This window comes from Pangasianodon hypophthalmus, chromosome 19 (genome assembly GCF_027358585.1).
Source record: "Pangasianodon hypophthalmus isolate fPanHyp1 chromosome 19, fPanHyp1.pri, whole genome shotgun sequence".
Classification (NCBI taxonomy): Eukaryota; Metazoa; Chordata; class Actinopteri; order Siluriformes; family Pangasiidae; genus Pangasianodon; species Pangasianodon hypophthalmus.
The window spans coordinates 4809261-4822826 of record NC_069728.1 but is presented as its reverse complement, the minus strand read 5'-3'; the positions used below and the strand labels follow the sequence as shown (position 1 = coordinate 4822826).

The following is a 13566-nucleotide window of genomic DNA, read 5'->3' as shown; positions in this document are numbered from 1 at the left end:
TACTAAATCTAAGATTAACTCTTTCAACCATAGGAGTTTTTTCTTTAATAAAAGCTAAATTCACCTATCAGCACTGCAAAAAAAAAAACAACATCTTAGCATGTGAAAATATTTTGAATATAGTCATACCTATCTCGTATTTCCTATTGTAAGATTACAGTAAGCCAATTATAAGATTATTAAACCTAAACATATTACTAAGTTTGAAATAGTCTTGTTCTGTTGGCAGAGCATTTTTTCTCATTTTAAACATTTATTTTTAGAAAGAAACAAAATGATGTGCCAACAGAACATAAATTTAAAGCTTGAAACACGTAAATTTAAAGGCATCTAAAAACGGAATAATCTGAATAATCTTATATTTGATTTATAATAATCTCACAATAAGAAATATTAGATCAGTTTGCCTATACTCAATATATTTGCAACTGCTTTTTTTTTTTTTTGTAGTGAAGGCCTTGGTATTTATCTAATGTAGTGCTGTTCCCCTGGTTTGGTATAAAGATGCACAATGAATTCAGAAAATAAATTTAGCAAATTAATTTGCCTTCATCTAAGCAGATTTTGGTAGTTGGGTAAAACATTTGACTTGATGATTATCTTGTAATGCAAACTGACAGGGTGTAAATAATTCAAACAAAACATTAAACCCACACAGGACCTTTCCTTTTGGTAATAAATGTTTATTAATCAGAATTACAGTGTTACCGTAAACAGTATGAATACAGAGGCTAAAAATGCATCTGTAAATCAACTGTATTATGGTTGTTATGGAGGACCATACCAAACTGTAATTGATACCAAAGCTTTTTTTTTTTTTTTTCTCCACAAAATACATAATATTGTTAATCAGGCAGTGCTGTAATTAATATCTGAATGTGATCATCATGGTTGAAGTAAAATTTGGATGATTGCATTTCTTGGAGTGGTATGCATAGACAGATTCTCAACATATACTATATAATGTTTATTATTAGCATGATGCTGCTGAATTCTTGATTCTGATTGGTCAAAAGGTGTTGATTAATTTTCTATACTGTCCTAGCACAGCTCTGACAGTAGTTCAGCTACAAGGCAAATCACAGGTTTACTGGAAAATGACTTTGTGTTGGTAATGCCATCACACCACTGTGTTGTTGATTGTTTTCCTAGAACAGCACACCCCCCAAGTGTTTTATTCCTTACTTACCTAACCAGTATGTGGCCAATATGTACTGTTTGTTTTGATATTAGGAAGTAGTCTAATGATCCAGTAAGACTGGAATCACAAAACAGCTCTTTAAAGAGCCTGTGTGTGATCTGGGTCTGTTTATTCTCCAGTGTATCTGGGCTGCCTTTTCTCTATAAAAGCTGCCATTCCCTCTTGCCTGTCTTTTGTTGGAATAACCTGCAGGAGAGAAGCAGGAATGACTCTTCATTACAAAACAGTTATAACATTGCATTTAAATACAGTCTGGAGCGTTTGACTTACTTCCTCTAAACACACTAAAATCCTTTTTTTCACCAAGATGTTATCTGAAGCCTCAACATCCCTACATTCTTTATAACATCAACTTCTCACTGATTTTTACCAAGCATTATCAAAGACTAATTAAGATATAAGAATTTAACATACAGAATGTCTATAATCCTAGCCCCGGCACTGGAAAAGAACATGTACTGTGTTTAATCAGAGTCTCACCCGGGCGTAGCACATCCCCTCGATGGCCATTCCTGAAGCGATGTCCACCTCTATTCCTCGGCTCATGGCTTCCTTGGCCATGCGCACTGCGAACGGAGCCTACAAAAGCCAGAGTAGGTAATGTGACAGTCTCAAGGCTAATAAAATGATCTGCATCGAGACACCTGTTAAGATACTGACACCTAATCAGATTCTCACTCTCCAGTTGAAACCCTACTTCGTCATAAAGAGGCGATGGCGGTGTTCTGGTTCAACTGGGTTCCATCAATGTGACATAAATAGTCCTCTCATCTCCGCTTCCACCGGTGAGGGATAAAAACAGCTTTGTTTTGTGAAAAAGGAGGACGCAATTAAAGTACAGCTTAATTGTATTTTGACACGAAGAATTACACTCCTTTGATGACTTTTTTCTAAATAGGTTTGTCAGTCATGTGAAAACAGGAAAAAAGTTTCATCTAGGTGGGAAGTTCATGTAGGTTAATACAAACTCTTTCTAGAGGATTCACTTATTAACCATTAGTCATAATCAGGTATTTAATTACTGGCAACTCCATAATTATTGGCACCTTCCATGAAGGGTGCCAACATAGTATATAAAATAAATACTACATGCAGTGAGTGATAAAGAGACACTACAGTCTTTTTTTTCCATTTCTGACTGGAGAGAATGATAGGAAGGAGCAACCTCATGTAATGTCTAATAAGCTCAAAGGGAACATTTCAAGCTCTTTTATATTCTTAGGTTTATGCATGTGGTCTGTTTTCAAAAGTGTTTAAATCCAGACACTCAGCTGGCTTTTGCAAGACATTGATTTTTAATAAAGATCCAAGTCCTGTCACAGACAACCATATTTTGGGCTAAAATATCCTGCAGAATGAATTCAATTTTCAGGCCGAGCCGTTAAACCGCCCCAAATCATTACTGATCCACCATCATATTTTACACTGGCTATGAGGCAACACGTGGTGGAAAGTAGTTATCGCCTCTCTCTTATCATCAACCCCAGTCTCTCGCACAAAGTACAATAGGTAGTCATGCTGGAAGATTACACAATGCTGGAAGATTACTGTACTAAAAGTACAGCTAGAAAGGGAACAACACAGAAACCCTGAGAGAAACTCTGTGCTCTAGCAGGATGTCACTCTGACAGTAGAATCCATTAGGTCTTTTGGTGAATCACAATAAGAGAAGCTGTGCTTGTGTGTCAATCTGACCCACCTGAGGGAGGATTTCCTGGGCCAGGTTGAGAGCCTCTCTATGAGCTGCATCTCCGCTCTGGTTTTGTGGGACGGCACGGTTCACTATTCCCAGGTGTAGAGCCTGTTCCCCCCCCACACGCCGCCCAGTAAAGATCAGCTCCTTGGCCACAGCAAATCCCACTGCCCGTGGCAAACGCTGACTGCCCCCTAGTGCACAGTGAGGGGAACGCACAACTCAGGATGACCAGCTGGTAGACTGTTGATATCTGATGGTTTGCCTTTGTGTCTTCACTATAAACAAAGATGTCTTTTTTCCTCTCTTCTCCGTTATCTTACCCGCCCCTGGAAGGAGTCCCCGCGTGGTTTCAATCAGGCCCATCTGAGCAGTGTATGCTGCGAAACAAAAAACGCGCACACACAAACACAGAAAGAAAATGAGAGTAGCACTCAAGGTACATGTATGCTTCTGCCATGATTGCTTAGGTAAATAAATAAACAATAAACAAATCCTACAGCCCCAATTTGTCATGTGGGAACGGTGCTCCTGTCCCTGCCCTGCCACAACCTACCCTTGAAAGGTCAAAGTAGGCACTTACCCGCTGTCCGGAGGTCACACGCCAGCGCCAGCTCCAGCCCACCCCCTAGAGCGAAGCCGTCCACTGCAGCGATGGTTGGCATGGGCAACGCCGCTGGCAGAACAGGAGCAGAGCATGCATCAGACAGATCATATATCACACTAGCAGACAGCTGGGCTTTTATAGGGCAATATTATGCTGAAAGTCTAAGGTCTATATTATAACTTGTTACAAAACAAGATGCTTATATTTCTTCAGAGAGGCCTTAAAAAAAATTAAAGTGTTCCCGGGACAGGATCCGGATTGACTGCGACCCTGACCAGGATGAAGTGGTTAATGCAGTAAATGCAAATTTAGGGTATTGGACATCAACTGTTATAACAACTTTTTATTAATTATCATGATAATAATTTTTAATAGAATTTGGAATAGTCACTTGAGCAACAAATCACATGAAATATGGACAGTCCAACACCACTATTATTTTTTGTCATCATGTCTCACCTATTTCATTCATTAGTGAACGGAGTCCATGAACAAAATGCTCAGCTTCAGAGTTGCTCATCTGGGCTCTCTCCTTCAGATCAGCCCCTTTAACAGAATCATAGATCATTCACACTCAGTCTAGCTTAACAAATGAAATGGCTTCTAAGAGGTGAAATAAATGTAGGTTGCTTGTATGGATGAACGCTGACCTGCACAAAAGACTCCAGGCACCAGACTCCTAAAGATCACCACACGCACGGCTGCGTCATGGTGCAGACCTGACACCAGCTCTCGCATCTACAAAGAGAAATGTGAAGCAGTGAGTGGGAGAAATATTGATAACACTGAGAAATGGAGCCAAGAGAGAGGAATCAGCAAGAGCAAAGGAACATCATAAATCTCGCCTATTTTTCTCATTTTTTTATATGCCACATATGAATTTACTGCTGTCAAAAGATGAATTATAGCTTCCTCCAGGTACAGCCTGACTTTGACAGATAAAAGAAGTTTTAAAAAGGACAAAAATATCAGATAGATAGAGTGTGGATGGGTTGAATTGTCTGCTGGGATTTTGAGAGATGCTGAACAAAAGGTTGATCCCATAGAGATGAGCAATTGTGATCCTACCTGAGCCACAAACACACGACCCAGAGAGTTCCGCGCCCGTTCCCGACGCATCAGAACCTCCACAATGCCTGAGAGAGACACGGAGAGAGAGAGAGAGAGAGAGAGAGAGAGAGAGAGAGAGAGAGAGCGCAACTTTATACACTTTTCCAAGAGATCCTATAGGAAAAGTTTTAAGTTAAAAGTTGCACATTTAACTTTATCCTGCCAAGCAGGGAGGGAAAAGGTCAGTGATAATGCCATTGTTAATGATTTAACATCTCTCAGGGCTGCTGGAGGCAGATTTTCTCTTCAACTGATGCCACATGCACATGGTCTCAATTACCTCAATTAATAAGGTAGCTAGCTGGAAACATTAAACATGCAGTGAACATCCTGAAGGTAACAATGAGAAAACAATGGGGCTTAACATACAATCCGTATAGGAATGTCAGAAAGCATTAAGTAATGCAGTACCTCCGTTGGTGCACTATTCTGGTGTTTAGTAAAGCAGTATGTCATTTTAACCAGGAATTTAGTGGTCTTTTAAATTGCAGGTTAATGCAAAGTCTCCACAATTTATTTTTTGTCAATATTATACATTAAACATGTCTGTTTACTATACTACATTTGTTCATATTTCTCAGTAGAAACATACTAGACAGTAATGTATACTCAGTAAACTGTCCAGAATAGTACATACTGCTTTATTGCTGTTTGAGGCACAGCTACCTTTTGTGTATTTGAGGCAATGCTAAACCTACTATTCAGCACAGATGTATTCGATAGCTTTGTTGATGGAGACACCTGAGTGTCAGGTTATCTGGCAAAGTCAATACTCTACTACTATTATCAGTCAGTAACCAGCATAAATAAATAATCAACAATACTTCTTGCCAGGGGGATGCGGTTTGGGTGTGGAGAGTACGCAGGACGCAGCACATTTATGCTTTGCTCCAAAACAACTGCTGATACACAATTAAAGAACTATGCAAAGCATCGCTGCCCCTCAGGCCACCCCAGTAATATTATTATTATTATTATTATTATTATTATTATTATTATTACTACTATTATTATTATTATATGATGTGGAACTGAATGACTTGGCACACACACACACACACACACATTTTAGAGATGATAGGCCAGTTTGATTAATGTATAATGTCCAATACAACTAGAAATTTTGAAAGTTCACTTCACTATTGTCCACATTAATGATATTGATTATTTGGAAGCGTAACACTGGATTTCTTCATCCATCCATCTATCCATCCATCCATTCATTCATTCATTCATTTTCTGTACTGCTTATCCTACATAGGGTCGCGGGGAGCCTGGAGCCTATCCCATCACAGGGCGCAATCACACACACACACTTTAGAGATGTTAATCAGCCTACGACGCATGTCTTTGGACTGGGGGAGGAAACTGGAGTACCCAGAGGAAACCCCCAAAGCACAGGGAGAACATGCAAACTCCACGCACGCAGGGGTGCAACCACTTACACCATGCCCCCTTCATTATTACTGTTATTTGCTAATGATAGAGAAATATATATATATTCACTAATATATATATATATATATATATATATATATATATATATATATATATATATATATATATATATATATATAATAGACCTTAATGTTATGTTAGATATTAATTTAATGTCGCTTCGTTGTGTGCTACTGAGGATATCAGATGAGGATCCTGATCAGGCGATACATGAATGGGGGAGCCACATTATGTCATTTTCTGTGGATGTGGATTCGTATTTTGCCCCCATGTGAGCTTGCCACCCCAAAAACCCAAAAACAGTCATTGAGTCCAGCCTGGCCACCCCACTGTACATCTCCTGCCTACTACATGTGTAAATGTTGTGTTAGGATTATGTTTATCAAAAGTGTGTTTGATGTGCCAATAAAATCATTTAATTAAACAATTAACAATTAATTGTAATCATCATTCAGACCCTTAATTGCCCTCTAGAATTCATTTATTGTTAATGAGCGTTAAAGTTAAAGAAGGAATTGCAATAACACCTGCATGACCTTCTCAACGCAAATGCTAACTTTCAGCCTTCTGACACACGGAAGTGAAGTGCAGTGTGGTCACGTGATTAAATAGTGCGGCGCCATTGGCTGAATTTCACATTGGGCATATAATAAACCATTATACAGTCTGCAGAAGCTCAGGTGAATACCGTGTAGTGAGTGCGCTTATGTAGGAAGTTTTCTGCTATTAGGAGTGTCAAACTAGCTATAAATGAATGTATTTAGTAAAAAGCTTCTGGGATTGTCAAACTAGCTATTAATGAATGTATTATATCTGTTAAGGTTAATCAGAGTTTTCCCAGTTGACCATGTAGCTTTATGTTTAAATTCATTTTTAAAATGGCGCCTCAGGTTGGCAGCTGGAACTAAAACACGCAGGACCTACCATGGTCTTCACCTTCCAGACGACTGAGGTCCACTTCAGCAGCGTCTCGGTTCGGCACAGCGCTAAACCCCCGACTAAAGCACTTCTTCCTGTCAGATGCAGTCATGTAGCCGGGCAGTGAGCGCTGAGGAGCAGAAAGCAGCCTGTGCAGTAGTTCAGCATGACTTCTGCCGACCGCATGAACTCCTCCAGCTAACTTCCCAAACACGCTCATGTCCTGTCTGGTAGTCTGTCGTCTTAACCTTCTGTAACTGAAGTCTGTTTTTCGGAAATGTAGCTACAAATCACATCCCGAGCTTCCAAAGCAGTGTTAAAGTCCGTGTAGGAAGGAGTTTGTTACTTAATCTACTTTCCGTTTGTGTACACTTCCTCACATCACCATGGAGACCTGCACGTCATTCAAACAGTGACCAAGCAGAAAGTTTCTCTCTCACACACACACGCGCGCCCGTCGCTTGTGTTGCATTTTTCACTTTATTTTTCACTGAAATAAAAACTTTTTTCGATAGGTCATGTTTTACTAATTCCTAATGATAAAAACAACAACAACAACAGTATAAAACGTTCATGCCAGTGTGGTGTGGGCTCAGTATGGACTCAGTGGTTTACGGCGTGGGCTCAGTGGTGTACAGTGTGGACTCAGTGGTGTACAGTGTGGACTGAGTGGTGTACAGTGTGGACTCAGTGGTTTACGGCGTGGGCTCAGTGGTGTACAGTGTGGGCTCAGTGGTGTACAGTGTGGGCTCAGTGGTGTACAGTGTGGGCTCAGTGGTGTACAGTGTGGACTCAGTGGTGTACAGTGTGGGCTCAGTGGTGTACAGTGTGGACTGAGTGGTGTACAGTGTGGACTCAGTGGTGTGCGGCGTGGGCTCAGTGGTGTACAGTGTGGGCTGAGTGGTGTACAGTGTGGACTGAGTGGTGTATAGTGTGGGCTCAGTGGTGTACAGTGTGGGCTGAGTGGTGTACAGTGTGGACTGAGTGGTGTACAGTGTGGACTGAGTGGTGTATAGTGTGGGCTGAGTGGTGTATAGTGTGGGCTCAGTGGTGGACAGTGTGGGCGTGGGCTCAGTGGTGTACTGTGTGGGCTGAGTGCTGTACGGCGTGGGCTCAGTGGTGTACAGTGTGGGCTGAGTGGTGTACAGTGTGGGCTGAGTGGTGTATAGTGTGGGCTGAGTGGTGTATAGTGTGGGCTCAGTGGTGGACAGTGTGGGCGTGGGCTCAGTGGTGTACAGTGTGGACTGAGTGGTGTACAGCGTGGTGTGCGGTGTGGGCTCAGTATGGACTCAGTGGTGTGCGGCGTGGACTCAGTGGTTTACGGCGTGGACTCAGCGGTGTGCGGCGTGGACTCAGTGGTGTACGGCGTGGGCTCAGTGGTGTGTGGCGTGGACTCAGTGGTGTACAGTGTGGGCTGAGTGCTGTACGGCGTGGGCTCAGTGGTGTACAGTGTGGACTGAGTGGTGTATAGTGTGGGCTGAGTGGTGTACAGCGTGGTGTGCGGTGTGGGCTCAGTATGGACTCAGCGGTGTGCGGCGTGGACTCAGTGGTGTACAGTGTGGGCTCAGTGGTGTGTGGCGTGGACTGAGTGGTGTACAGTGTGGGCTCAGTGGTGTGTGGCGTGGACTCAGTGGTGTACAGTGTGGACTCAGTGGTGTACAGTGTGGACTGAGTGGTGTACAGCGTGGACTGAGTGGTGTGTGGCGTGGGCTCAGTGGTGTACAGTATGGGCTGAGTGGTGTGTGGCGTGGGCTCAGTGGTGTACAGTGTGGGCTGAGTGGTGTACAGTGTGGGCTGAGTGGTGTACTGTATGGGCTCAGTGGTGTACAGTGTGGGCTGAGTGGTGTACTGTATGGGCTCAGTGGTGTACAGTGTGGGCTGAGTGGTGTACAGTATGGGCTCAGTGGTGTACAGTGTGGGCTGAGTGGTGTACGGCGTGGGCTCAGTGGTGTACAGTGTGGGCTGAGTGGTGTACGGCGTGGGCTGAGTGGTGTACAGTGTGGGCTCAGTGGTGTACAGTACGCGCTGAGTGGTGTACAGTGTGGGCTGAGTGGTGTACAGTGTGGGCTGAGTGGTGTACAGTGTGGGCTGAGTGGTGTACGGCGTGGGCTGAGTGGTGTACTGTATGGGCTCAGTGGTGTACAGTACGCGCTGAGTGGTGTACAGCGTGGGCTGAGTGGTGTGTGGCGTGGGCTCAGTGGTGTACAGTATGGGCTGAGTGGTGTGTGGCGTGGGCTCAGTGGTGTACAGTGTGGGCTGAGTGGTGTACAGTGTGGGCTGAGTGGTGTACTGTATGGGCTCAGTGGTGTACAGTGTGGGCTGAGTGGTGTACTGTATGGGCTCAGTGGTGGACAGTGTGGGCTGAGTGGTGTACAGTGTGGGCTCAGTGGTGTACAGTGTGGGCTGAGTGGTGTACAGTGTGGGCTCAGTGGTGTACAGTGTGGGCTGAGTGGTGTACTGTATGGGCTCAGTGGTGTACAGTGTGGGCTGAGTGGTGTACAGTGTGGGCTGAGTGGTGTACTGTATGGGCTCAGTGGTGGACAGTGTGGGCTGAGTGGTGTACAGTGTGGGCTCAGTGGTGTACAGTGTGGGCTGAGTGGTGTACAGTGTGGGCTCAGTGGTGTACAGTGTGGGCTGAGTGGTGTACAGTGTGGGCTGAGTGGTGTACTGTATGGGCTCAGTGGTGTACAGTGTGGGCTGAGTGGTGTACTGTATGGGCTCAGTGGTGGACAGTGTGGGCTGAGTGGTGTACAGTGTGGGCTGAGTGGTGTACAGTGTGGGCTGAGTGGTGTACTGTATGGGCTGAGTGGTGTACAGTGTGGGCTGAGTGGTGTACAGTGTGGGCTGAGTGGTGTACGGCGTGGGCTGAGTGGTGTACGGCGTGGGCTGAGTGGTGTACAGTGTGGGCTGAGTGGTGTACTGTATGGGCTCAGTGGTGTACAGTGTGGGCTGAGTGGTGTACAGTGTGGGCTGAGTGGTGTACAGTGTGGGCTCAGTGGTGTGCACTGCCAGCAGAGGGCGCTGGTGCAGTAGTGGAACATTCAATACTGCACAGTTCAGTTCATCAAAAATCATTATACTCTACACAGCTTTGTTACAGCAGGAGAAAAGCTGTACATTAAAGGACTTGTGTCTGACTAAGGACAAATATAATAATTGGTTTATGTTTTTTTCATAATTTTATATATATATATATATATATATATATGTGTGTGTGTGTGTGTGTGTGTGTAAATTATGAAAAAAAAAACATAAGTATTTGGACAGTGACACAGTTTTTGTAATTTTGCCTCTGTACACCACCACAGTGGATTTGAAATCAAGATGTGAGTGAAGTGTAGACTTTCAGATTTAATTCAAGGGGTTTAACAAAAATATTGTATTAAGTGTCTGAATATGGATACAATTTATTCATATAACACATTTAAAAACAGGTGTTGACCAAAGTCCTGTACAAAACTAACTAACATGTAATTATAGTAAGAAAATTAAGATTAATAAAATAACATAAGAGAATGACACTGCACATTACATTACAGTGACTCATAAGCAAGGGAAAACAGGTGGGTCTTTAGTTTAGACTTCTAGGATCAGACATGACCTAATCTGTAAAGGCAAAATAAGCAATCACCCATAGTTTTAAGACGAGTCCTTGGAACTCTCAACCGTAGACTTTGTGATGATCTTAAAGACCTTGGAGTCTGATACTGGTGGAGAAAACCAGAGATATAAAGAGGTGCAAGCCCATGAAGACCCTTATATACAAATAATAAGACTGAATCCTATAAGAAACAGGTAACCAGTGCAAAGAACCAGTCAAACACTGTCATATTTCTTAGTTCCAGTCAAGCCTCTCGCAGCTGCATTTTGCAATGTTTGAAGACGAGACAGTGGTGCTTGAGATACACCTAAATACAGTGCATTACAGTAATCAAGTCTAGAGGAAATAAAAGCATGAATTACAATCTCAAAATATTTCTAAATATATACAATCTCTTAACAGACAAAAAGGTTTTAATTTCGCTATTAACCTGAGTTGGAAAAAGTCTCCTTTAACCACAGCCTTTATTTTTAAGTGAGAATCAAAGATAACTCCAAGGTTTCGTGTCTCCATATGAAGATTAGAGGCCAAAGGCCCCAAATTTTTAGTTAAATTATTAAAACTTCTGTCTTAGAATCATTGACCTGAAGGAAATTAGCCACCATCCATCTTTTAATATCTTTAAGACAGGCCAGCAAAGATTCTATTGCAGAACTATCGGTGGATTTTAAAGGAATATAGCACTGAATATCATCTGCATAACAACGATAATGAAGTTTGTGATTTTGAAAAATAAACTGTAAAGGTAACATATATAGTGAAAACAAAAGAGGCCCCAAAATTGAGCCTTGAGGTACTCCACAGGTGATGGAAGCAGAGGCAGAAGAATGATTCCCAAGCTCAACAGTGAATGTTAAGATAAGATGAGAACCACTCAAGGACAGTGTCTTGAAGATCCACTCAATCTAAAAGAATATCGTGATCAATAGTGTCAAAGGCTGCGTTGAGATCCAGGAGAACTAGAATGGCACTTTCCCTGAATCACTCGCCAGCAACATCATTCGACACTTTGATAAGAGCAGACTCTGTACAATGTTTGACTCTAAAACCTGATTGAGATTTTTCCAAAATACTGTTTCTCTGCAAGAATCCTGTAAGTTGATTGAAAAGAACCTTTTCCAAGAATTTCGATAAAAATGACAGTTTAGAGATTGGGTGGTAAATTTTTAAATCTGAAGAATCAAGACTTGACTTTTTAAGCAGGGGTTGGACTACAGCATGTTTAAAACAAGATTTTGAAACAAGACAAGAACTACACCATTAATAAGACTGCTATTTATTATTGACAGGAGGCTAGGTCCCAAAATATCTAAAACCTCCCTCAAAATGCGAGGGGAAACAACATCTAATGAGCAGCCAGCAGGCTTCATGTGCCGAATCACATCTACCAGCTGAGGAAGAGATACAGATTCAAACGTTGATAAGTGACCCAAACATGGTAACGAAATAGAAGGAACTAAATCAGGAGCAGAGATGCCTGATGTAATAGCATCAATCTTAGAAATGAAAAACTATCACAAACTCCCAAAGTGGCATCAGGAAATTTGGTAGCTGTAGGTTTTAATACTGCATTAACTGTACTACATAAAACTTTAGGGTTATTGGAATTTCTTCAAATCAAATCAGAGGAAAACTTAAGTTTAGATGCCTTGACAGATTGTTGATACCGAATCATTCAATCTCTCAACATTTCATATGATACTTGAAGGCTGGCTTTCTTTCTGCATTCCTCCATTTCTGTCTGAGTCCCTGAGTATGTTCAATTAACCAGGACTGTACTCTGTGTTTTAGAATTTTTAGAATTAAAAGAGACCAACTCGTCTATGCCCAGGCCTGGAGATGGAGACTCTATGGTGCAGAGAGAAGGAAAAGAGCCATAAGCAGTTGAAAAATTACTAGCTGTGTTAGGATTGATAGAACAAACATGGCGACTTGATGTCTTATGGTTAGAGATAATACCGGAAACAGTAATATTAAAGATAATAGGCTTGAGGTCCAAAAGACAAATGTCATCAATAACCACATTAGAAACTGGAAAGCCTAATGACAAAATCAGATTCAGTGTGTGACCTTAATTACGAGTGGAACTTAAAACAGGCTGAGTAAAATTAAACGAATCAATGAGATGTAAAAATTCTTTAACCAAGGGCTTACTCAGGCAACAAACATGAATATTAAAATCACCAAGAATTAAAACACAATCAGAATGAGGTACAAAAGAAGATAAAAATTCTGCAAATTGAGCAATAATATCCTTATATGAGAGCACAAAGAACAGGACTACACAGCTCCACTTTAAACAACTGAACCTCAAAAGTAGAATATTTATCTGCCGATAACAACATTTTAACATTTAAAACAATTTCTAAATACTGAGGCTACCCCTCCACCTCGAGCCATATATATATATATATATATATATATATATATATATATATATATGTGTGTGTGTGTGTGTGTGTGTGTGTGTGTGTGTGTTATAGTGTTGTGCAAAGTCTTAGAAATGCTGTAAAGATGACTTCAAAATAATGAAATTAAATCTTTCTACTTAAAAGACAAATACTACAACGTGCAGTAAGCAGTAATAAATGAAACAAACTCAATATTTGGTGTGATGACCCTTTGCTTTTTTTCCTTAAATAACAGTCTCAAGTACAGTTTGTGCAGATTTATAAGGAAATTAGCTGGTAAGTTTTACTGAGCATCTTGCAGAAGCAGCCACAGAGACTCCTGGAGACTTTGCCTGTCTTATTTTTGCTTCTTATTTTTGCAGCAAAACCCAGCAGCCTTCATTATGTTTTTTTGTCTGAAAAGTGGTCGCTTACATAATCTGCTGCTTTCTTGACTGACATACAAACATTTTTCTGTAACATTATTTTTTTTGGAAAAGTAATGTTTGGAAATGTAAAATATATATATATATATATATATATATATATATATATATATATATATATATATATATACACACACTGTAT

At 41.4% G+C, this 13566-nt stretch overlaps 1 protein-coding gene across 1 annotated transcript; it reads right to left on the bottom strand.

Moving 5' to 3' along the window:
• Positions 1-662: 662 nt before the first annotated feature.
• On the bottom strand, positions 663-7372 carry echdc2 (enoyl CoA hydratase domain containing 2). Its single transcript, XM_026944692.3, has 9 exons — positions 6994-7372; positions 4570-4637; positions 4152-4239; positions 3961-4047; positions 3478-3570; positions 3218-3274; positions 2901-3088; positions 1682-1780; positions 663-1387 (listed from the first exon to the last, which is right to left on the bottom strand). The coding sequence occupies exons 1-9, from the start codon at positions 7205-7207 to the stop codon at positions 1310-1312; spliced, it is 972 nt and encodes a 323-aa protein (XP_026800493.1). The 5' UTR covers positions 7208-7372; the 3' UTR covers positions 663-1309.
• Positions 7373-13566: the final 6194 nt, after the last annotated feature.

Coding starts and splice junctions, on each gene's coding strand:
- echdc2 (XM_026944692.3), bottom strand. CDS start 7,207: ATGAGCGTGTTTGGGAAGTTAGCTGGAGGAGTTCATGCGGTCGGCAGA. Junction 4,638..6,993: donor TCTGGAAGGTGAAGACCATG/GTAGGTCCTGCG, acceptor TGTCTCTCTCAG/GCATTGTGGAGGTTCTGATG. Junction 1,781..2,900: donor CCCAGGAAATCCTCCCTCAG/GTGGGTCAGATT, acceptor TGGCTTTTGTAG/GCTCCGTTCGCAGTGCGCAT.